This window comes from Mobula hypostoma, chromosome 7, assembly GCF_963921235.1.
Source record: "Mobula hypostoma chromosome 7, sMobHyp1.1, whole genome shotgun sequence".
NCBI lineage: Eukaryota > Metazoa > Chordata > Chondrichthyes > Myliobatiformes > Myliobatidae > Mobula > Mobula hypostoma.
In genome coordinates this window covers 157,741,565-157,766,586 of record NC_086103.1, presented here as the reverse complement: position 1 = coordinate 157,766,586, position 25,022 = coordinate 157,741,565, and the positions used below count along the sequence as shown (strand labels likewise).

At 40.3% G+C, this 25,022-nt stretch overlaps 3 protein-coding genes across 5 annotated transcripts in view; 1 reads left to right on the top strand and 2 right to left on the bottom strand.

Moving 5' to 3' along the window:
- LOC134349697 (copper-transporting ATPase 2-like) overlaps positions 1-13,525 on the bottom strand; it is a 142,582-nt gene extending 129,057 nt beyond the window's left edge. Inside the window, exon 1 of the mRNA XM_063054410.1 lies at positions 13,468-13,525. Within this exon, the coding sequence (XP_062910480.1) occupies positions 13,468-13,473 (6 nt within the window). The 5' untranslated portion in view covers positions 13,474-13,525. The remainder of the gene's footprint in view (positions 1-13,467) is intronic.
- Positions 13,526-13,575: 50 nt separating this feature from the next.
- Positions 13,576-21,648, top strand: alg11 (ALG11 alpha-1,2-mannosyltransferase). The gene is made up of 4 exons (XM_063052915.1): positions 13,576-13,830; positions 17,871-18,104; positions 19,131-20,056; positions 21,144-21,648. Exons 1-4 carry the CDS (start codon positions 13,793-13,795, stop codon positions 21,419-21,421), a joined length of 1,476 nt encoding a protein of 491 aa, XP_062908985.1. The 5' UTR covers positions 13,576-13,792; the 3' UTR covers positions 21,422-21,648.
- A 326-nt stretch (positions 21,649-21,974) lies between these two features.
- Positions 21,975-25,022, bottom strand: part of LOC134349695 (serine/threonine-protein kinase Nek5-like) — a 44,034-nt gene continuing 40,986 nt past the window's right edge. For all 3 annotated transcript variants that reach the window (XM_063054397.1, XM_063054394.1, XM_063054395.1), the window contains exon 21: positions 21,975-24,262. In XM_063054397.1, the coding sequence (XP_062910467.1) occupies positions 23,980-24,262 (283 nt within the window). In that variant the 3' untranslated portion in view covers positions 21,975-23,979. The remainder of the gene's footprint in view (positions 24,263-25,022) is intronic.

Below are 25,022 nucleotides of genomic sequence, written 5' to 3'. Positions count from 1 at the left end.
CTATGCAAACTTCTAAGAAAGTAGAGGCACTCTTGTGTCTTCTTCCTGCTGGTCCCAGGGCAGATCTTCCGATATGTTAATACAGAGGAATCTAAAGCTACTGACACTTTCTACCTCTGATCCCCTGATGATCAGCTCTTTGGTTTTGCTGACTCTGAATGAGAGGTTGTTGTTGTGGCACCACCCAATCAGATTTTCAATCTCTAGAATCAGATTCAGAATCAGAATCCCTCCAGTATTCTGATTTGTCACCACCATTGATTCAACTAACAGTGGTATCATCAACACACTTAAATATGGCATTGGAGATTCAGACTTGGATCTGTACTTAGCCACACAATCATAGTCATAAAGTGAGTAAAACAGAGAGCTTGTGGTCCAACTGTGCTGATGGTGAACATGGAGGAGATGTTGTTGCTAATCCATACAAACCGAGGTCTGCTGGTGAGGAAATCAAAGATCCTTTTCCACTGGGAGATATAGAAGCCCAGGTCTTGGAGCTTAGTGATGAGTTTCCATTGGTAACAGTGTTGAATGCTGAGCTGTGGTCAATGACAAGCATCCAACTGTATTCGTCCTTATTGCCCACATGTTCCAGGACTGCGTGAAGAGCCAATGAAGTGGCACCTGCTGTTGACCTGTTGGGACAGTAGGCAAATTGGTGTGGATCTAGGTCTTTTCCTCAGACAGGAGTTGATGTTCTTCATGACAAATCTCCCAAAGCACTTCATCACAGTGGAGGTAAGTGCTACTGTACGATATTCATTGAGGCAGACTACCATGTTCTTAGGCACTTCTTGAAGCCTGCATGAAGCAGGTGGGTACCCAGACTTCTGAAGCAAGGGGTTGAAAATGTCCATAATCACTCCAGCAACTTGATTAGAACTGGTCTGCAGTACCATGCCAGTTGATTAGCACAGGTCTTCAGTACTTGGCCAGGTATGCTGTCTGGGCCAAATGTTTTCCATCGATTCACCCTCCTGAAGGATGCTCTCATGGCAGCCTCTGAGACTGAGGTCACAGGGTCATTGGTAGCTGTTATCTGTCTATGGAAGTTCATCTCAAGTTAAAGTGAACTAAATTTTAACTACAGTTCTATGATTCAGCTCGTCATACAGTAAGAAAACTGGAAGACAGTTAATTTTCTTATCAAGGGTAAGCCAGGTAACTACAGGCCTATGAGCCTCATGTCAGTGGTAGGGCAATTGGTGAAAACCCTAAGAGGTAGGATTTATGTAAATTTGGAAAAGCAGAGCCGATCAGGAATAGTCAGCTTGGCTCTAGAATCCCTGAATTCTCATCCATTTTGTGTCAAATGGGATTAAAGTTAAGTTCTGCATGCATTCAGGAATGTGCAACCTGTATTTTCTTTAAAGAGCCAATCAAGAGCTGCAATGATGGTGTAAGTATGCAGAAAGGTTTGGGTTGTGGAGGTGGAGGGGGGTAGGATATGATGTTTGGAGGCGAGAAGCTATAGCAGTTCAAGATTATAACTAGAATTGACTTTGTTACTCTAGCTAGGGAAGGAAAAAGCCACCCAGAAACCATGCTAGCAACTGCTACATAATGTGCCCTATTGACAAATGCATTCATAGTGGTTGGTTCAGAGTACATTTCAGCCAACACTAACCATTGTTTGGCAGAGAAAAACAAATAACTGGGTAAGGCATAATGGCTGAAAATATAATAATAATAATAATAACTTATTTATAGAGCACTTTTCCTACAAGTGATGTAGTTCAAATTGCTTTAGAATCGGATAAAGTGCAAACATATAACAGATTAAATGATTTTACTTAAAAGCAAGGTTAAATAAATAGGTTTGTGCTGGTGTTTAAAAGTGTCACCTCAGTCTGCATCTCTGATAGTTTTAGATATATTTCCACAGTTTAGGAGCATAGTTGAAATAAAAGCTGACCTGCCAATTTTCTCTTGAGAGAGATTGTTTAAATTTAAGAGAGCTCGAGCAGGATTATAAAACAAAAGCAATTCTATGATGTACTGCAGGAAATATTGTTTAAGATCTAACTACAAAAAATCAGAAAAAAACTGTCATCTATACTAAATGGATTCTCTTTTTATATATTATATGTAGTTATAGTGTCAGAGTCAAATAATTACACAGACAGAAATTATCTCCTTTGGCCCACCTCTTCTTTGCCTGCCTATACTAGTCGCATTTGCCTTCACAAAGTCCAGATACTTCTGTACGTTTCCTATGTAAATGCCTGTCTAAGTGTCTTTTAAACATAGTGACTGCATCTGACTCTAGTGAGTTTCATATACCAACCATTCATTGATAAAGTCCATTCCCCTCAAATCCCCTTTCAAACTCTTCCCTCTTATCTTAAAACTATGCTCTCTTCCTTTTGATACCTCAAATGGAAAGCGATTCTGACTATTTCATTCATTCATTATGTGCCATGTCGTATGACATGGATGATCATGGTTCTTGGCAGATTTTTCTACAGAGGTGGTTTGCCAATTCTGGCCAGTGTCTTTACAAGATGGGTGACTGCAGCCATTATCAAAACTCTTCTGAGATTGTCTGCCTGGCATCAGTGGTCCCAATAACCAGGACGTGATATGCACCATCTGCTCATATGACCATCCCCCACCTGCTCGCATGGCTTCACGTGACCCGGATCGGGAGGCTAAGCAGGTGCTACACCATGTCCAAAGATGACCTGCAGGCTAGTGGAGGGAAGGAACGCCTTATACCTCCTTTGTTAGAGACGAATCTCCACCCATCCACCCATTTGACAATTTACCATATCTATACCTCTCATAATTTTAATTACCTTTCTCAGCTCGGTCATGTCAGGGAAACAGGAGCTATGGAATTATGTAAATACAGCAGATAATATTTCAAACAAGAACCAGTCTTCAGTTCTTAATAAAAATTACAAGCAGTAATCAGTTTGAAGATAAAAGGACAGCTTTGTAACCAAACAGTACTCTCTACAGAGCACTGGCTGCTGGCTCACAGCAGGGAACCGGCTGCTAAGAAAGATGGATTGTGAAGTGAAACGAATGTGACACCTTTAGGCATGGATCAACTAAATGTAAAACCATAAGACAGAATTAGTTAATTCAGCCCATTGAGTCTGGTCTGCCATTCGATCAAGGCATTGATCTCAATTCCATTCTGCTGCCTTCTCCCTGTAACCTCTGATACCTTTACTAATCAAGAACCTATCAGCCTCCCAGTACTATATATATATGCCTAGCACTTTTGCACAGTACTGTATATTGGTTAAAATAGGAAGGTGGTTGGGAAACAGAAATAAGAGTAATTAGCTTTGTATATATATATATGTTTATGTTTGTATGTATGTGTGAGTGTGAGTGTGAATGTGAGCTTTGCAGTACTGTCCACTTTAAATACACCCAGTGACTTGGCCTCCACAGCCGTCTGTAGCAATGAATTCCACAGATTCAACACCTGCTGACTAAAGAAATAGTCAATAGTTCCGTCTGACAGCCTGCTCCGTCAGTGTAGAAACACGTGCAACCGCAATGCCCAGGGCTTTAACCATTGATAGTGGCTACTAACGAGGATATTGTACCTTGGTTCCTCCGTCACTGCGAGGTATAGGGTTATGTTAATTGGTCTGCATCACAGCGGGAAACCGTGGCTAAGCTACTTGCACCATTAATACTGAGATCAAGTATGGTGACTTCCGTTGTCACTTAAAGATTAGCTTTGTTTGTCACATGTACATCAAAACATATAGTAAAATGCTTTAATTTTATCAACAACCAACATGGTCTGAATATGTGCTGGGGGCAGCACACAAGTGTCACTGTGCTTCTGGCACCAACATAGCTTGCACCAACAGACTATCCCTTAATGATCCATACGACCTTTTGGAATTTAGGAGGAAACTGGAGCATTCAGAGGAAACCGGAGCATTCAGAGGAAACCCAGCGGTCACAAAGAGAAAGTACAAACTCCTTATAGACAACAGCAGGAATTAAACCCTACTCACTGGCACTGTAAAGCATTACACTAGCCACTACACTATCGGGCCACCCTTAACACATCAAACATGGTCAGAGGCATATTTGATCAATCACAAGTTGGGACATGCATGTATTCAGATAGTCAGTCCTCAAAACATTAATTTTCAGTATATGGATGTCTGTGCCTAGACCATCTGTGTGAATTACTTTGTCCCAGCAAATGTGTTTGAACATTCAGAGATGTCTCCCATTGTGTGTAACTCAACAGAAGCACTGTCAGACTCAAAATATTGAAGTAAGCAATACCATAGTAACTATTGAAATTGTATTGAATTAGCTGCTGTTACCTTTGATCTTAAGGGTATAAAACATGATTTTCTTTGAGTTTAGGGGACGCTACCCAGAGGGTTTCCAGGAATACAGACTTATGTAACACCAGCTTCAGTGACTCTGATTACAATCACAACAGCCCATCAGCCTCCTTTGCTCCAGGGAAAACAAACCAAATCTATCTTCCCACAACCTAAATTTCCCTGGCAATATCTTGGTGAACTTCCCAAAGCCTGCCCCCATCTAGCAGGTTCAATTCAGGAGTATGATGGAATGCTATCTATATGCTTCGAAGTGTGCAGTTCCAACACTCAGGAAGCTGGACACCATACAGGAACATAGCAGTTTGCTTGATAAGCAACCCATCCCCAACCATTCACTCACTCCACCCCGATGCACAGTTGCAGTAGTTTGTACTATCCACAGGATGCACTGAAGAAACTCACCAAACTCGTTAGGCAGCAGTGTCATGGCCTCTACTAACCAGAACTACAAAGGCAGCAAAAACATGGCAACACACGTCAAAGTTGCTGGTGAACGCAGCAGGCCAGGCAGCATCTCTAGGAAGAGGTACAGTCGACGTTTCAGGCCGAGAGTCCTGACGAAGGGTCTTGGCCCGAAACGTCGACTGTACCTCTTCCTAGAGATGCTGCCTGGCCTGCTGCATTCATCAGCAACTTTGATGTGTGTTGCTTGAATTTCCAGCATCTGCAGAATTCCTCGTGTTTACGTTTTTAAAAACATGGCAATGCAACCACTTGAAAGTGGCCCTGCAAACTAGGCACCAATCTGACTTGGAAATATTTTGTCATTGCTGTTGGATCATAGTTCTGGAAATTGCTCTCTAAAAGAATTGAGCATCTACCCACACCTCGAACACTGAAGGAAACAGTGAAAATAATACGACAACTAGAGTTTGCATCATTTTTCTAGGATTCCCTACGTCCTACTCTAATGAATATGATGACTGAGGAGAGATCCCCACCAATGTTTTCTCTTAAGTTGTTAGCACCAATATGCCTTGCAATAGTTGACTACATGGATCATGTCACTTACTCTTTTTAATGTCCCTTTCAGAGTGATCTATAAATATTACATTGTACTTAGAAACAGAAACAAGTTTGTCGCAGGTGTGATGTACAACTACTTCCAGATGAACACAACTTTAAGATCAACTATTGCAAAAATATTAGGTTATTTCAATGAAAAGTATTAGATTTTAATGTTAATAAACAGCATCCTGCAGAGAAGTTCAAACGGTGCTGTAAATTTATTTGTAAACTGACATACATCTCTGCAATGGTGTCAATTCAATTGGGATCTGTTACACCTCAGAGTCAAAGGCAAATGCTTCCAATTCACCTGTGGGCCCTAAGCATTCAAGTTAGTTGGGAATCTCTGATCAGCAATGTGAATATTACACAAGTCAGACATCAGACTAGAACACATTATAAAATCCATCTATTTCAGAATCAGGTTTATCTGATATAAAGTTAGACAAAAATTCCATTTCTCTATAATATTCTTCAAACATTTCCCACACAACCTGTATTATCTGATTAGTGATATCTCCATCCGCATATTCAGCATGCTCTATATAATGCCATTAATCTAAATGTTGTCTTCTAAGCTTAAACCTTAAATTTGAAACTGGAATATCACTGTGCCTTAATTTATTAGTTTCCTGAATATTCTTGAATAACATATCCACTGGTTTTTTTTCTTCCCTAGACTAAAGAGCTCCAGGCTTTCCAATAAAGAACTCAGTTACTCTAAATTTTGCATTTCCTGCTCATTTCTGTACTGATTCCAACATTTGGATACCACGCTCCAATACAACAATTGGAAACATAAGCACAGATCTACTTGCAACCTTACACAGGAATCTACATTTACCCAGCAGCTATAATATATACGGTGAGCATGATCCAGTAGTCAGAAGTATATACAGAGGAGTCTATCAGATGAGATGGCAAAACCTTATTTATTGCGAGGTTATTTACGAGAGGCAGAGAATGTTGAGGATGGAGTTTCACAGCATATGTCATGGGGTACTGCCAAAGATAGGGCAGCCACTTGGGATGTTAAACAGTGAACAGAACATGTTCAGGCAGGCAGATGGTAACAAATGCAAGAGGATGATTCTCTCCTAGAACTAGGGTGCGTTTTCTCAGGGTAGGGAACATCGACTCAGATCATAAGAGCCCTGCGTCGGGCATTTTCATGCCTTACAAGCGCAGATTGGAAGTCTGTGTGGGGCGCCACTCCTCACACAGACACTAGAGCAATGTGTGGTTCAGTGCCTTGCTCAAGGACACAAACACGCTGCCACAGCTGAGGCTCGAACTAGTCACTAGACGAACATCTTTACCACTTGGCCACGTGCCTAACAGAGTAAGGAACTGAGATCAGAAGAAATTTCTTTGCCTGGAGGGCTGTGATTTTGGGAATTCTCTACCTCAGAAGGCTAAAGTTAATAGATCACATACTGCATTAAAGGTATGTTGGAATCTAGAAAAGTCAAAGAATAAGAGGATCAGGTTGAAAGAATCCAAAGATCAGCTATAATCTTATTGAATGCTAGAGAAATCTGAGAGAGTCATGTGGCTTTTCCAAGTCCGTATTTTTTCTGTTATTTTAAGGGATAGGTGAAAATACAAGCATCCACATACACCTTCTGACATTATCTTTATACCTGACTAAGTATTTCAAGGCCTTAGCAGCTTTCATTAGTTTTGACAACCATTGAACATATATTAATGTTCTTTCACTCTCCACTCTTGTCTCATTGTTCTGCATTTATTCAATTTAAATTGCACTTCAGAATCAGAATCTGAATCAGGTTTATTATCACTGGCATGTGACGTGAAATTTGTTAACTTAGCAGGAGCAGTTCAATGCAGTACATAATATAGTAGAGAGAATAAATAAATAAATAAATAAATCAATCAATCAATCAATCAATTACAGTATACTTATATTGAGTAGATTAAAAAACATGCAAAAAAACAAATACTGTATATTAAAAAATGAGGTAGTGATCAAGGGGTTAATGTCCATTTAGGAATCGGATGGCAGAGGGGAAGAAGCTGTTCCTGAATCACTGAGTGTATGCCTTCAAGCTTCTGTATCTCCTACTTGATGGTAACAGTGAGAAAAGGGCATGTCCTGGGTGCTGGAGGTCTTTGATAATGGACACTGCCTTTCTGAGACACCGCTCCCTAAAGATGTCCTGGGTACTTTGTAGGCTCGTACCCAACATAGAGCTGACTAGATTTATAACCCTCTGCAGCTTCTTTCGATCCTGTGCAGTAGCCCCCCGCCCCATACCAGACAGTCATGCAGCCTGTCAGAATGCTCTCCACGGTACATCTATAGAAGTTTTTGAGTGTATTTGTTGAGATACCAAATCTCTACAAACTCCTAATGAAGTACAGCCACCATCTTGCCTTCTTTATAACTACTTCGATATGTTGGGACCAGGTTAGATTCTCAGAGACCTTGACACCCAAGAACTTGAAGCTGCTCACTCTCTCCACTTCTGATCCCTGTATGAGGATTGGTATGTGTTCCTTCGTCTTACCCTTCCTGAAGTCAACATCAGCTCTTTTGTCTTTCTAACGTTGAGTGCCAGGTTGTTGCTGGTCCTGATGAAGGGTCTCGTCCCTGAACATCGACTTTTTACTCTTTTCCACAGATGCTGCCTAGCCTGCTGAGTTCCTCCAACATTTTGTGTATGTTGCTTGGATTTCCAGCATCTGCAGATTTTCTCTTGTTTGTGATTGAATTACTTAGTGTATCCTCTGCTCCAGCAGAGACTACAGTTGTATCATAGCAACCGCATACCTAGCACAAAGGCAACATTTTGTGAATGCTTTTTTGTTTGGTGCAGAAAATCAGAATGAAAGATATCAACAACATAATCCCTGAGTGAAAATCACAGAAAAAATGTTTGGAACAGATTTTAGATTTGAAATTGACTTTAGAACTAAGGAAGTAAGAATTTCTACCTTACAAATACGTGAATTTTTGATCTGCAATATAGGCATAATTCAGTTTTTTTCAAGAAGCCAATTCTCCAAGCCAGCTAACTCTTGATCTCCTTTTAAGACTTAGCTGTGTAGTCAGCTGGATGAGGTGTGGTTTCAGGTAATAGGTGACGACATAACAGTAGAATATGTCATCCGCTTTGATAGAAATATTGGAAAAGCAGAGTAATTTTTAAATGGAGAAAGACTGAAAAATATCAGTGTTCAGACAGATCTGGGTGTCCCTGTGTATGATACACAACATGTATAAACGGCACATGTTCATGACAAAAGGAATTGCACAAGAGTAAAGATATCAGGTTTCAATTACACAGGATCACTTCTGCAGTATTCTGCACAATCTGATCTCCCTGTCCAAACATATAATTGCCATTGAGGGAGTGGAGTGAAATTAGTCCAAATTTATTCCGGAGTTCTAGGCTTTATTACATGAAATGATCATAAGTAGACTGGGCTCATATACCGTTGAGTTTAGAATGAGAATGAGAAGTGATCTCGTTCAAATTCTTAAAGGGTTCAACCAGGTAAACAAAGAGATAATGCTTCCCCTGGTTGGAGAGTCACAAAATGAGGAGCTGGTCATACAGGATAGACAGAAGACATTTATCCATCTTAAACAGGGGTTCCCAACCTCTTTTATGCCATGGGGTAAATACCATTAAGTAAGGGGTTCATGCACTCCAGGTTGGGAACCCCGATCTAAAGAGTAGTGAATCTTTGGAATTCTTTACTCAAGAAGGTTACAAAGGTTCCAGTTGCTGAGTATATTCATGGCCAAGATCATACATTTTGAGGCATCAGGGGCAACCAAAAGTTGTAGAGTATTGTAGGAAAGTGGTGCTAATGTGAAAGGCAACCTATAATCTTATCAAATGGCAGAACAAGCAGAAGAGATAAATGGCGTACTCCTGCTTATATTACTTTTGTTCTTATTTGGCCTTTGCTGAAGAACCTCTTGAGATTATTTTTAACCCTGTCTACCAAATCCAACTCATATCTTCTTTTCGTGCAGCTGAGCAAAGACTTTACTTTCTGAGAAGGCTGAAGACAGCTGGACTGTGCACCTCCATACTCACGAGATTCTGAAGATGTGCGGTAGAGAGCATCCTAACAAGCAGCATCACAGCACAGTACAGAAACTGCAATGCAGCCGACATGAAGGCTATACAACAGGTAGTCAAAACTGCCCAATGCATCACTGGCACCATCAAGGACATATAGTATATACAGAAGGGTGCCAGGAAAAGGCTAGCAATATCATGAAGCATCCCACCTACCCTGCTCATGGACCGCTCCCACCAAGGAGGAGGCAACGTAGCATCCATATCAGGACCACCAGAATCAAAAACAGTTACTTTCCTTTGGACTAAGGCTGATCAACACCTCCACTCACTAACACCCATTACTTTATTACTTCCTATCAGAGTCAACTATGTACAGACTCTCCTGTACCTAGCAACACTTCATGGACATACAATCAACCTATGTATATAAGCTAGTTTACGTATTTTTATTATTGTTTTCTTTATCTTATTGTGTTTTTTTTGTGCTGCATCGTATCCAGAGGAACAATTATTTTGTTCTCCTTTACACTTGTGTACTGGAAATGATACTAAACAATCCTGAATCTTAAGAAATATTAAGAATAGATGATGGGCAACAAGAGAGCAGTTTTCTGAGAGCCATGACATACACAGATTCCTCAGTCCTGGTAAAACTATCAATGGTGCATAATTCCCATAAAGTTCTTACTGGGCTTGAGAGGTTGGAGGATTTGTCAGTAAGAGTCCAGAAGGAGAGTACGCAGTCTCACAATAAAGTAAAAGCCAATTAGGAATGAGATCTGGAGAAATTTCTATGCTCAGAGGCTAGTGAGTCTTTGGAATTCTTTACGTTAAACGGTTCATTAAAAACAGAGATTGACAAATTTCTATATATGAAGGGACATGGGGACATTGCAGGAAAATGATTATGAAGACACGTAGTCCTCTTTTATTGTCATTTTGTAATGCATGCATTAAGAAATGATACAATGTTGCTCGAAACAGAAGAACAGCCAAAAACAAAGCACAGAGCAGACTGAAGGTGTCACACAGTTTATTCCTGTTCTGAATTTTTATCTTATTTTAAGACTCATAGGGCTGTTCCCAATTCTCAAATTTTGTTAAAATCCACATGCCCCACTCTAATGAGAGGTAAGGTCTCAGGGGTGGTTTGAATCCACTTGCAGGAGCATTTTCAAGAACATCTCAGCAGTGACTGCCCATGGTATGAATGACTTTGATTCTACCTGACAGCAAACTAGAAAATACAGGTGACCTCCTACATTATAGCCAATTAGAGAAGGAAATTTACTCTTATAGAATTCACAAATCATTACTTAGTATTTTAAGTTATGGAATAAAATTTGCTCACAGAATTTTTGAAGGGAAAAGTAAACCAACAATAAATATTATATGTTTTATTTTATTTAAATTTTTTTCAGCTTGCTTTCCTTCATGGACGCATCACACCTTATGTTACAGAAAACTGTGATATGGCCTCATTTTCTATGAATGTGAACCTGCCCCCCCTCCCCCCACTACTCCACTCCAGTATAATGCAGAGATGACCTGTAAAAGCAGAAAGTTCTAGAAATACACAGCAGGTCAGACAGTATCTGTCGGGGGAAAAAAATTGGGTGAGGGTCAGGATACGCCTGATTAAGTTTCTCAAGGAGGTGACAAAATAAATTGATGAAAGTAGATTGGTAGATTTTGGACCAGTGGAAATGGTCCAGAAGGGTTGTATGGAAACTATTATTACCATTTTTCTTAACAACTAATTTCATTACTTAGCCTAATAGGTTAGATTTACCACAGTACATAATTATCTATTTAAATGTTTATTTTCCTTTTATATCATCTCAATGTGTACTTAAGAATGTATAAATAATTGTAGTTTTATACATATAAAAAATGGAAAAGTTTATATGTGTGAAAAAAGTACATGATAATTGTGAATTCTTTATCCAAATAAAAATAAAATTAAAAAAAAAGAAAGTAGATTGGTAGATGTGGTGTACATGGATCCCAGTGAGGCACTTGACAAGATTCCCCATGGCAGGCCCATCCACAAAGTGATGAGACATGGGATCTATAAAAACTTGACTGCTTGCATTCAGAATTGGCTTGCCCACAGGAGGCAGAGGTCGTAGCAGACAGAGCATATTCCGCCTGGAGGTCGATAACTAGTGGTGTTCCGCAGGGATCTGTTCTGGGACTGCTGCTCTTTGTGATTTTTATAAACGACCTGGATGAGGAAGTGGAAGGATGGATTAGTAAGTTTACAGATGACATGAAGGTTGGTGGTGTTGTGGATAGCGTCGAAGGTTGTTGTAGGTTGAAACGGGATATAAACAGATCTGGGTGCAGAAGTGGAAGATGAAGCTGAAGAGTACAGTGATACATTTTGAAGACTGAACTTGAAGGTGCCAGACCTACACAGGTAGTCACCTCTCAGTTTCCACCCAGCTAACAGGAGTCACCTGCCACTCATTTCCAACTGATCACCTGCAGCCTATTTAAACACATGTCTCATCCACAATCCTTGGTCACTTGTTTGAACCAACCAGCCTCAACCAATTACTCTTGTCCTTCAGTTACATTGTTGCTTTGTTGTGTTTAGTATTGGTTCTCTCTTGTTTTGTGGCCCCCATGGCTTGTTAGTTTACAGTTTATTATTAAAGTTATTACTCACTGCCAAATCGTCTCTACTGTTGTGTTTGAGTCAATTCTCCCCTACATTTCCTGACAGAAGGTAGAGTACAAGTTAGATGGCACGGTTCCTAGCATTGTGGAGGAACAGAGAGAAGGTTGCTGTGCAAGTTGTTTAAAAAGATGTATGGTGTGCTGGCCTTCATTAGTTGAGTGATTGAATTCAAGAGCTGTGAGTTAATGGTGAAACTCTATAAAACTCTGGTTAGACCACACTTGGAGTATTGTGTTCCGTTCCCTTTGCTTCATTATAGGAAGGAAGTGGAAGCTTTATGGAGGGTGCAGAGGAGATTTATCAGGATGCTGCTTGGACTAGAGAACATGACTTTTAAGGAAAAGTTGAGCAAGCTAGAGCTTTACTTTTTTTGGAGCAACAGAGAATGAGAGGCAACTTGATAGTGGTGTATAAGATTGAGAGGCATAGATAGAGTGGGAAGCCACCATCTTTCACTTGGGGGGCAATGGCTAATACCGGAGGATATACACTAAAGGTAAGTGGAAGAAAGTTTAGGTATGAGGTCAGAGGTAGTTTTTTTTTAAAACAGACTAGTAGGTTCTGGAACACTCTGCTGTGGTGAGGCTGATCTGATGCAATAGGGACACTTCAGAGTTTTGGATTAGATTAATAGGTTAGCACAACCTTGAGGACCAAATGTTCCATGCTGTGCTGTGTTCTCCCAAAGTAGAGAACAGAAAACACAGAGTGAATAACATCATTTTTTGTTTAATATTAGCCATGAACAATCTATCCTGTCCAACTTTGCAACCACCCCGTCCAATTAGCAGTCAAATGGAAATACAACAGACTGCAGACTGGAACCCAGAGCGATACACAAGATGCTGGAGGAACGCAGCAGGTCAGGCCCTCCTGTGGAGAGAAACAGGCAGTGGACATTCCGAGTCCAGGTACTTCATCTTGTCCAGTCTAGAAGAAGGGTCTCAGCCCGCATCTTCAACAGTCCATTTCCTTCCACAGATGCTGCCTGACCCCCACTGAGTTCATCCGGCATCTTATTTGTTGTAATCAAACGTCAAGAAAGTTGTGTGTCAACGTAAAAGCCACAAGAGCTGAGAGCAGTCCTGCAGAAATCCTCATTTTTACAGGTAAATCGCAAATTCACAACCTCCTGAGGAAGGGGCGGACATGTCAGTGCCGCAACTGTCACCATCTTCAAAGGGGATTGCGGATTTCACTTTATAAACAAACCAGTGCCACTCTGCAAGATTCAAAACTCCAAAACGTTGACAAGGTGGTGTAAAGATATGGCATGCGTGGCATTTTTTTAACTGCAGATATTACGACGGGACTGAAAGAACTCCGCGAGTCCACACGGACCAGAAAGTCGTCCCGGTCACCCGTCACTCACCCACATCCGATCACCGGACCGCGCCGATCAGAGCGAGCGAGCGTGACGTCACCGCGCCGTCCGGGGCGAGCGTGCGTGACGTCATCGCGCCGTCCGTCCCTGCCCGTGATGTCACCGCCTGTTTCTGAACTGGGGGATCCTCCGAAGATGCTTGTTTAACCACCACTTTTCCTTTTCTTCTTCTTTCTTTTTTTTATTGTTGCGACAATGGTTCTGCGAGAATAAATTTTTACAATATATATAATCTTTTGAAAGAGGATCTACAGTACATCGGGAGGTCGGAGAGAAGGTCCGGGTCGGAGGTGAACCTGCCGTGTTGTCACCGATGGCCGCGAGTGGCGGGTGTGTGTGTGACTTTCTGAGGTGAGGAAAGGAAAGGAAAGCGGGGGTTTCGCTCTTCGGGCGGGCAGCCACCATTGTTGTTAGTGACGCCCACGGTCTGTCCGGGGTTGGTGTCGCCGCTCGGTTGCTTCCTCTGTGAAGTGTCCGTTCTGATGGATCATTAATGGAGAACTGAGCTCACTGTAAATACGGAAACACCAGGGATTCTGCAGATGCTGAAAGTCTTGAGCAACACACTTAAAATGCCGGAGTAATTGGCCCGAGGACGGGTCGACTGTTCATTTCCTTCCACAGATGAGATCCTCCAGTATTTTTCATATATAAAATGGAATTTTACATAGGACATTAAAACCCTTCGGCCCACAATGTTGTGCTTTTAAGTTCAAGTTTAATTATCATTCAATAAATGTAGCCAAACACAATAGCATTCCTTGGGGCCAAGGTGCAAAACACATTACCCACAGCACACTGCTCATAGCTCGTAGCAGTTATGGTTGAGGCCCTTTGTTCGTCAGGGTCAACCAGGGATATTGCATCCTAGCTATCTACTTGATATGCAGGCCAGGGCAGTACAATATGGAGAGCAAACTGTTGCCCGTGCAGCAGGTTCCCCCTCTCCACGGAACTGATGAATCCAAGGGAACGGCAGATACCAATACAGTTTGGCACCAGCAGCATTGCAGCAGTTGCTACTCAGTGTTGAACTCAATGTAGGACTGCCTTAGGAACGCCAGCTCTGGACTCACTCACGAAGCCTTCCCCATGAGTGAGTATAGCTGAAAGGCAGCAGAGGTTTGAGGTCAGCGTTTTCCTTCTAGATGAGCTGCCAACCATAGCTGATGAACCCTATCTGCTCAAAGTTTTAAGGAACCAGTAACCTGCCTTTACCCCTTCTCCTATCAGTAGAAATGGTTCATTTATAAAAAATCACAAAGGGTAGCAGTCCCAAAGTAGATCCCTGCAGAATATCACTGGTCATTCACCTCCAGGCAGAAAATGGCCCATTTAATACCACCCTCTGCCTTAGGTGTGCAAGTTAATTCTGAATCCACACAGCCAAGCTCCCCTGAATCCCATGCCTCCTGACTCTGAATGAGCCTGCCATGGGGAATCTTGTCGAACACCTTGCCAAGGTCCATGTATACTACTCCACTGCTCTAATTTGTTTTGCCACTTGAAAAAGTCAATCAAGCTGATAAAGCATGACCTGACTCTCACAAAGCCATGTTGAATATCCCCAATCAGACTATGCTGCTCCAAATGCTTGTAAATCCTGTCTCTAAGAATCATCTCTGATAGTTTGCCTACCACTAATGTAGGACTTACTGCTCCATAATACCCAGGGTTATCCCTGTTATCTTCCGGTGTATGTTGCTGCTGTAAACACTGAACAAGGGTCTGGTGTGAGAGGAGAGAAGTGTTCAATTCCAGGGGTAGGAGAGTTAGACCTTGCATAGGCTGGCTTTGTGTGATCCCTCTACTCTTTGCATGCCTCGTACTAAATGAGAACAGACACTGTTGTAAATACAAGGTCTGTTGGTACCTGTGGAAAGAGAGAGAAAATTAATTTTTCAGGTCCTGAATCTTAAACTCACTGAAGAGGGTCTAGAGGAGGTTCACGAGATCGATTCCAGGAATGAAAAGGTTAGTATATGAGGAGCATTTGATGGCTTTGGGCCTGTACTCACTGGAGTTTAGAAGAATGAGGTAGGATCTCATTGAAACCTATCAAATATTGAAAAGTCTGGATAAAATGGATGTTAAGAAATTTCCTATAGTTCGGAATCTTAGGACCAGAGGGCACAGCCTCAGAATTAAGGGACATCCAGTTAGAACAGAGATTAAGAAAATTTTCCTTCGCCAGACGGTGGTGAACTTGTGGAATTCTTTGCCATAGATTGCTATGCAGGCCAAGTCATTGAGTATATTTAAAGTTGAGGTTGATAGGTTCTAGATTAATCAGTGTATGGAAGGTTAAGGGGAGAAGGCAGGCGAATGGGTTTGAGAGGGATACTAAACCAGTTATAGTGGAATAGCAGAGCAGACTTGATGTGCTGCGTGGCCTAATTCTGCTCCTGGGTCTTATGGTCTGACAACAATTGCATGTACTGAGGTACAGTGAAATCAAGGCATCTATACTGAACATTTCAAAGCACATGTTCTTTGAGGTAGTACAAGGGAAAAGCCATCAGGTGAAATGTAGTGTTATGGTTACAGTTAAGGAGAAAAGGCAGATGTTGCCACATGAAAATTGATTTTAAAATTTGCTGAGTCCTTGGTAGTATATTGGTTAGTATTCCTGGCTAACATGTTCTCTGCTGGGGAGGTGCAATTTTGGGGTGCTTAGCTGGCTAGCAGTCTTATGAAGAGGAGAGCTGAATGTGTAAGTCTCTTCCTGCCAGAACATAGCCTTTCCAACAGCAAGCCTCATGTCGTGCCTCCTGGCCGGCCACACACAGAAACTGAACTCCTTTCGGACACAGGCTAAACTACAGAGGACCTCCTGCACACGGAGCAGGCCCACCAGTGTGTGGACACACCCTGGTGTTCATGAACCAGGTCCCCAGCTATAGGTGAATAGTCCCACTGCCTTGTGGGCAGCCTTAGGAGAGACAAAGACTATGGCATAAGCCCAGACAGCAAATCCGGAGTGGAGCCCCTCAGGCAGCTGGACATCACTGAACATCCTTCCAGCAACTCCTGCAGCCAAGCTGGTGCCAAACATACTGCTTCATAAGCTTTCCTCTGGACTACACTGGTGAGGCCCAGAGGGGGATTTTGATGACTGGGCATCCCAGGATCTCCATACCTTCCACCCAGGCTTGTGATGATAATCACCATCACTCATTGTCCTTCGAGACAGACAGATGCCAACCAGTTGATGATACTTGTACAAATAGAATTAGACAATTCAGAAAATTGTCATGATTGTGATTCAAAAAATTCTCCAACAGTAAATGTACAAACTACCATGCAGTATAAAAGGGAGTCACGGTAGCATAGCAGTTAACGTGACACAGCTGCAGCTCGGAGCGTCGGAAGTTCGATTCTGAACTCATCTGTAAAGAGTTTGTACGTTGCTCCCCATGAACTTCGCCTCTTACTTTCCGAAAGATGTGCTCATTAGTAGGTAATTGGTCATTGTAAACTGTCCTGTGACTAGGCAAGGGTTAAGTTGGTGGGTTGCTGGGCAGTGCGGCTCAGTGGGCAAGTGGACCTATTCTACGCTGTATCTCTAAATAAAAAACGTCAAATAATCCAATGAGGTACTTTTACACACTTATCAGAAACCACAGTGTTTTAATCATATATATTAGTATGTTTAATGTATTCTGAGACTGTCCATGTACAGTTCAGCTACTCAGATTTTACTTTCCACTCTGTCTGATGACTATGTCATCTTAGTTGCGGGCTCTTAATAGTGTGCATACTCACTTCGGATCTGAGCTTTGAGGTCAAGTTTGTTAAATTCCTCAGCAACAAACCAGGCCAAACAGCATCTGTGGATGGAAATAGTCAATCAATATTTTGGGTTGAGACTCTTCATTGGGACTGGACCTGAAATGTCGACTATCTTTATTCGCTACAAAAGCCGTCTGATCTGCTGAGTTCCTCCATCACCTTGTTTGTTGCTCCAGTATCTGCAGTCTCTTCTGTGTCCACTTGGAGGAGTTCTGTGTTATTTAGCTGAATTTAAATTCCACAGGTGAATGTCTTGGGAAATTATCCATGTGGACTGTTACAAAACCATCAGCCTACCACCACATCCTGCCTTCTTACAGTGATTGCTTCTGAATTTTACAAGTATACTAGTGAAATATGTTTTTAGGTACTTTGGACAAATTACAGGAGATGTTTGATTTCCTTAGACCAGTTCTGAGTAAAAAGGGTAATACAAAACGGATCCAAAAAAATCCAAGAACTTCTGTGTGTCTTTGCGAGTGAGCCAACCTCAGGGGAGAGGTTACAAGTAGTGTGGCAAGAAAATTCCATTTTCTAAAGTCTTAAGGTTTTTACATTTGTGATACAAACATTGATGTTGTTTTTTATCCCCACATTAGGTTTCTGCTGTCGTTAATCATTCCCGTGCTTTTTGTAACCACTGGTTTATTGTTTGCCCTCATCGTTATTTTGCTATACATTCGATTCTGGGTCTGTTCAAAGAAGAAAGCATCTCAAACTCCGGGAAACAACGTCAAGAAGTCTTTGTCAGTAGCATTCTTTCACCCTTACTGCAATGCCGGGGGTGGAGGAGAAAGGGTGTTATGGTGTGCAATAAGAGCCTTACAGGAAAGGTGAGTTACTTCACGGAGACTCATTTGGCATTTTTTCATAAAAATGCATCTAAAAGATTAAATTGTAAAAATATTTTGTTTAATTGTGACTGCAGGTAAAAAGCAAACTTATAGCCCAATGATAATATTTTTTAATAGTATTCAAATCAACTTATGACCTTGTTCTTCCCTACACATGATCCCCTCCAGCCCAACAATGTGTCTGTGTCTCTGCATAGAATAAATGTGTTTCTATCATGCATTTATAACCACAGCTCTGTCAAAAGAAGATTACTGTGGGCTATACTACACTGAAGCAGACCTCACAGTTTTTGCTGCGCTTCTAAATTACTGTAGTAGTTAGTAAAATTACACTCGTAATGCATGACAGAAACATGTTTGAGCCTGCATAGCATGTTATTAATGGCTCCTAGACATTCCCCTCTCTGTCCTCTATCTGCAGACTATTCTTTACAAGAAAAATAGCTTTGAAAATCAAGGAACACTTGTAGAGGGTCAAAAAGCAATCTGCTGGAGGAACCTTGTGGATCAAGCAGCTGCTATGGTAGGAAAGGACTTCGAACTGAAAGGATGCTGTTTTGAACCAAGATATCAACAGTTCCCTTTTTTCCTACAGATGGTGCTCGAGCCACCAAGTTCTTCCAGAAAATTGTTTGTGCTTCAGATTTCAGCATCAGCAGTCTTTCATTCAAGCTTAAGAAATTAATGCTATTACAATAAAAATTCCTGAATCGAACATTCACAATTCAAGGACTATCTAAATAGTACAAATGTCATGAATGTTGGTGCAGATTTCTACTGCATATATATTTGAATAAGTAGAATATTTTTAATCAGGTTCTATGAATTAATTGCATAACTAAAATTAAGACCAACCTGCATTTATCATAAATGTTACTAATATATGCTTGCTATATATCAAGATCATCAAGTGTGCTACAAAGTATTTTCTATAATATGCCTGCACTTACAAAAATGATACATTTTGTTAGTCATGTTCTAATTTTTATGTTTTGGGATTCACAGATACAGCAATATTAAAATTATCATTTACACTGGAGATTATGATGTCACAGATCAAGAAATACTGGCTGGAGCACACAGACGATTCAATATCAAACTACCCCAACCTGTTGAATTTATTTTTCTTGAAAAGCGATATCTTGTGGAAGCTAAGTTTTATCCATATTTTACACTGCTAGGTCAAAGTCTAGGATCTGTTTTGCTTGGATGGGAGGCCCTTATGAAGTATGTTCCTGATATTTGTATAGATTCCATGGGCTATGCATATGTGTTTCCTCTCTTCAAGTACTTAGGTGGTTGCCAAGTAGCGTGCTATGTTCACTATCCTACTATTAGCACGGACATGCTCTCTGTGGTGAAGGACAGAAACCCAAGATTTAACAATGCAGCCTTTATATCAAACAATCCTATCCTGAGCAATCTCAAACTTGTGTACTACCATATTTTTGCCATGCTATATGGATTGGTTGGTTCTTGCAGTGACATTATAATGGTAAATTCCACATGGACTCTGAATCATATTCTCGCTCTTTGGAAAGCAGGTGATCGAACCCATGTTGTCTGTCCACCTTGTGATGTTCAGACATTGTTAAATATTCCGTTAGAAGATGATGGTAACAAGACAGAACATTCCATTGTTTCAATTGGGCAGTTTCGGCCAGAGAAGGACCATGCTCTACAAATTAAAGCTTTCCATCGGTTCCTTCAGAAATATACTCAGAAATGCAGTGTGAAACTAATACTGATTGGAGGCTGCCGTAATGCTGAGGATGAAGAGCGAGTATCTTGCCTAAAAACACTCTGTGAGAATTTAGAAGTAAAAGAGAATGTTGAGTTTAAGATTAACATTTCATTTGAAGAACTTAAAAAACATCTGTCTGAAGCTACTATTGGTCTGCATACCATGTGGAATGAACATTTTGGTATAGGTGAGCATGTTATATAATCATGTACATCTCAGCTGTGATTCTTTCTAGTTTCTTTTGACTTGGACCATTTTAGCGTGCACTTCACGGTTATATAATATTTAATGCTTGAAGTATTATAGACTCGTGTGCTTTTTGAGATATTTAGCATTAAGTGCTTAAGGGATTGCCTGTAAATTTAGACTTAACTACAACTTAACCTTCAAAACAAAACTACATGGATAAGTAACATTTTTTATGTTTATGGAACACTAAATCAGTGCAACTGAAATAAATACAGATGAGCATATAAACAATAGGTCAACAAATCTCCCTTTCTCCAAGTCTCTCCATCCTAGAACAAATGCCCTGTTAAATCCCGACTCCATAACAACAAAAAGTAAATCTACCTGAGTCATGATAATTAATTTTCACGCTGTAATTGTGTTTGCATGTTATTTTAAAGATACTAAGTGATGAATTACTAAAACAATTTAGGTATGTAGTTTCTTTTTGCAATTTGACTTTCTGCATATTAATAATACAGCTGTTAAAGAAGAAATTGCATCAGGTGCTACCGATCCCGTTTGCAGTTCATTCAATAGGACCAATAGACTGAGGCTGGATTGCTTTCTTTGAGATATTTAAATATGTGGTTGTGGTAGCACTTCTTAATCTGTTGGGAAATGCAGCAAAATCCCATCCCTCCATTCAACAGGAGCAATTGGAAAGAAAGATGTGATGTGATCGAAAGATTAAAATTTCAGTTAGATAAGAAAAATTGGTTAAAAAAAAATGAGCCTAGACTAGAACCAGGAAATTTGGAACGTGGTTTGAATCAACTTTTGATACTTTTTTGTACTACCTACCATGTAGTCCTGGTACAAGTCTATATTTAGGCATTGAATCACCATGAAGATTCTGTATTGATAAAGCCTAGAAATAGGTTGCTTTAAAAGGAAGGGATTTCTGGAACTGTCCACTGTAGTGTTCCAAAATACTAATTTTGCAAAAAACTATGAAGTTCCTAATGCTATGATATAATGAATGTGCTTTTGTCACTGCATTATTGAACTGCCTCATTAATCATTTTCTCCCCTTTTTCTTATAGGTGTTGTGGAATGCATGGCTGCAGGAACCATTATTCTGGCCCATAACTCGGGCGGTCCCAAGCTTGACATTGTGGTACCTTTTGGTGGAGCTAAAACAGGTTTCTTGGCAGACAGTGAAGAAAGTTACGCCGATGCTATGAATACTATTCTAACACTATCACCTGAAAAAAGGATAGAAATTAGAAAGAATGCACGCCAGTCTGTGAGCAGATTCTCCGACCTTGAGTTTGAAACATCATTTATATCTGCTTTGGAACCTTTCTTTAGCCCAAGATGATTATTAAATGTGTCTAAATAATGGCTCAAGCTAAGATAATTACTAAATAATATTTGTAAAATAAGGAGTCTCTCCTCACTCTCCATCCTAAGGGAGTAGAGGCAAAACAATGCAAATATTATATAATAGTTTGTAAATATTCGAGAATGTTTACTGTTTTGTGTATAGTACAAAAATAAAAATAAATCTTTGAAGACTTCATGTTCACCAATAAATATGACCATAAAAAAGCCCTATTCAAATCAGGTGTTTAATTTTTTTCCAAGTTCATTTGTCTTGTTTGCTATTTCAGTGGCGATATAAACAACTTGACATAAGGAAGTGTAAAGATAATAATAACTGCTAAGTACAATAGCCATAAAACTTGGATTATAAAGGTAAGTTTATTACCTTTGTTGGATGAAGGTCAGACAGATGCTGATTTGCGAGATGCAGAAGGGCTTGCCAGGTCCAAAACCATGTACCTAATATTGAGTTGTTAATCTGTTGAAGCTGCAGCACAGATGATAAAAGCAGCAGGCAAAGAATAGATCTAGTCACGAATGATAACAGACAATTGAACAGCTAACAGGAGGCAGTATCTCCTTTATTTATTGAATGGCAAACCCAGGAATGTGAATGCAGAAACATTTGCAATTACAGTGGATTCCAGTTCATTGGCGGGACATCAGGACCAGTACATTTTGGCCCAGTTAAGCAGCTGCCCCACTAAGCTGAAGCTTCATGGAAATAATTAAAAAGCTATTTTAAAAAAAGATAAACTGAGTTACAAATTACATAATTAAACGAAATATGGAATAAATTAGAATACTACTAATATTACTACAATACCATAAAACTGTATTAGTTCCTAATTGCTATTGATGGAGGAATTCACCCAGTGTACACTGTGTTCTTTTGATTGACTGTAAATGAACAATATCAGTGTGGACAAAGTGCAGATAATGGAGTACCTTTATTCAATGTTTTTAATGATTCCATCCTCCAAATCCTCAATTTCATTGAAACATTCAAGATGATTGTCAATACCTTGAAATTCTTCATAGTTCCTAACTTGCTGAAGTAGTGAAATAATTTTACTTTCACTCCCAGCTATTTCTGGCATCTCCATGCTTGGATGCTTGAAACCACAGTGACGAAAACAGTTCTGAATTGTCTTACGACTTATTTCTCACCCACTATCAGTGACAAAAATCACTATTGTTTGTACATGCAACTGGCATTATTTATACACTGTTCACTTGAAGCATGGTGTAGTGTCTAATGGCCATGCAAGTGCACGTGACTAATGCTAGTTAGAAACTGTTTGGCAACAGTCTCCTGTCCCAACTAACTGGAAAAGCGCCCCAAATAAATTTTTAAAATCCAGCTATTTTCTCTATTTTTGTTAAGATTTGTCCCGAATAACCGGCTGCCCCCATTAACTGATGGTGCAATTAACCTGAATCCACTGTATATTCAGCCAGTAGGGCCTGTAAGTTATTGCAATCTGAATTACACTGACTGGGGAGCAGCTGACTGCCCATGTTGGTGGTGTGGTGGGAATCTCTTATTTACCCCCTTGCATTTTGGAGGAAAAAGCAGCTAAAATATCTTGAATATTTGCTGTATTCTATTGTTTCAGAAATACTTAATTTTTTAAAGCTCAAAGTTTGAACTTTAAATTTATTTTTTGTATGTTTGCTGGCAAAGCCAGGATAACTTATCAATCTGTTTAGATCATCTGTGCTGCTCCACAGCACTTCTTGTATGCCTAGTTTGAGTGCTCAGAACCGTTCCTATTGTATCCCAATGAGCATAATTGTGGTGCCACATGACACAGTACGTGTCCCTGGTGTGACACTGGGAGTTTACTCCAGCAAGCTCTGTTCATTGATCACCTCTGGCAGTGTTGCCAAAAATAGCTGCTTCTGCCACTGCTTACTCCTGCAGATGACACTGGATCCATAACTCACAGTGTGTGTGGTGGGCAAGAACAAGAAAACAGTTTTTAAAAATGAATAATTGTGAGAAGAGGACTGTTAAGAGTTGATGGCAATGGGTGCAAGATGTGTAGTTGCAGTGACAGCAGTACCACACCGCTGAATCGTGCAATCATACACCAGAAGATGCTTCCATCAGTCAGATTATGATTAACTGTTCTATAACTGGCATTAAATTTAATAATCCTTTAAAGGTGCCGATCAAATCTATTATAAAATCTTCATAAACAGGCTCAATGCCATGTTTTCTAAAAACAAATGTTGAGACTAAATAAGGAAATTCCATGGGATGAGTAGGCAAGCAGACCTACAACTGTTTCTGCTAAGGTGACATCTTTGCTCATTTTTTCCAGGTATGAACATACACACGTTTACTCGCTGGGGAGAAACATAAAATAATTATATATTCATTGGATACAGATTGGAAGTGGTCTGTCAGTTGGTTACTGCAAGTGAAAGTCAAATAGAAAATATGCAAATAACAGCTTGAGGAATTAGTGTTTGTTTAAAATAATCAATTCTAGACTTGGGATGTTTGGAATGACATTCTAGTTCATTGGCTGTAAGAGTATATGACTACCCATAAACATTATTCTCAGGAAGTTGCATTTTGTTCTGTGCAATCTTAACTGAATCAGGTACAGGCATTTTGTTTTGATCACAGCATTGTACCAGCTTGCTTTCAGTATTGAAGACATTCATTTCCGTGTAATCCTCACTCTCCTCTCCCCGTGCACCATGTGCACTTTGACTGGCTCCTTTCCCTTCATGATTACGAGCTTCCGCTGGTTGAGCAATTAGTTCTTGCAAGGACTCCACCAGCTGTTCTGTGAGTTCATCTTCTGATTCTTCAAAATTTCTAAAGAATATTCATAGAAATTTTACAATAATAAGGTTGTACATTACAACATTGAAAAATATTGTTAAGTCGCTGCAAAATAGTCCATTGTGAGTAACACTACATAACTACTGAATCTTATAACTCAAAATGAAGCTAGAGCCATATCTTTTTTTTTAAAAACTGGATCATTTCCAAATCAATTGTGGTGACCTGTGTAAAATCTGAAATGCTTCAAGGTCACTGAAAGACATGGATTTTATGTAGATTCATTCAGTTCTTCCTGTGGAAAACAGCAATGCAAAAGGAATTTTATCCTATATCTCCCCATGTGAAAATCCTGTGTCAGAATAAATTCATACAGCTTAATCTGGTATGGCTTTGGAATGTAATTGCCCAAATACGTTGAAGTGCATGGAAATACTAGGCTCTTTTGACCCACCAGGTCTGTGTTGACAGTCAAGCACACATTCTTCCCACGTTCCCATTCACTCCCGGAGAGACTATTCACCAACTTGGGGCATCATGTATATTTTTGGGTGTGGGATGGAACCTACACGGGCATGGAGGGATTGTGCAAATGCCAAGTGGACAGCACCAAGGGTCAAGATTAAACCTAGCTTGCTGGAGCTCTGAAGCAGAAAATCCACTAGCAGTCTTTAAATGCTGCTTATTATTGACTTTGCTCCTGCTGTACTTAAGAAAGTTGGGATAAGAGTCACTTGGAGCATAAAGACTGACATTTGACAAGCTTTGGTAAACTAATAGTAAAAGGAAATGC

Excerpts from the sequence above, each read along its gene's own strand:
- alg11 (XM_063052915.1), top strand. The coding sequence starts at position 13,793 with ATGGCCGCGAGTGGCGGGTGTGTGTGTGACTTTCTGAG. Across the intron at positions 13,831-17,870 it reads TGTGTGTGTGACTTTCTGAG|GTTTCTGCTGTCGTTAATCA; the intron begins GTGAGGAAAGGA and ends TCCCCACATTAG. Across the intron at positions 20,057-21,143 it reads GAATGAACATTTTGGTATAG|GTGTTGTGGAATGCATGGCT; the intron begins GTGAGCATGTTA and ends TTTTTCTTATAG.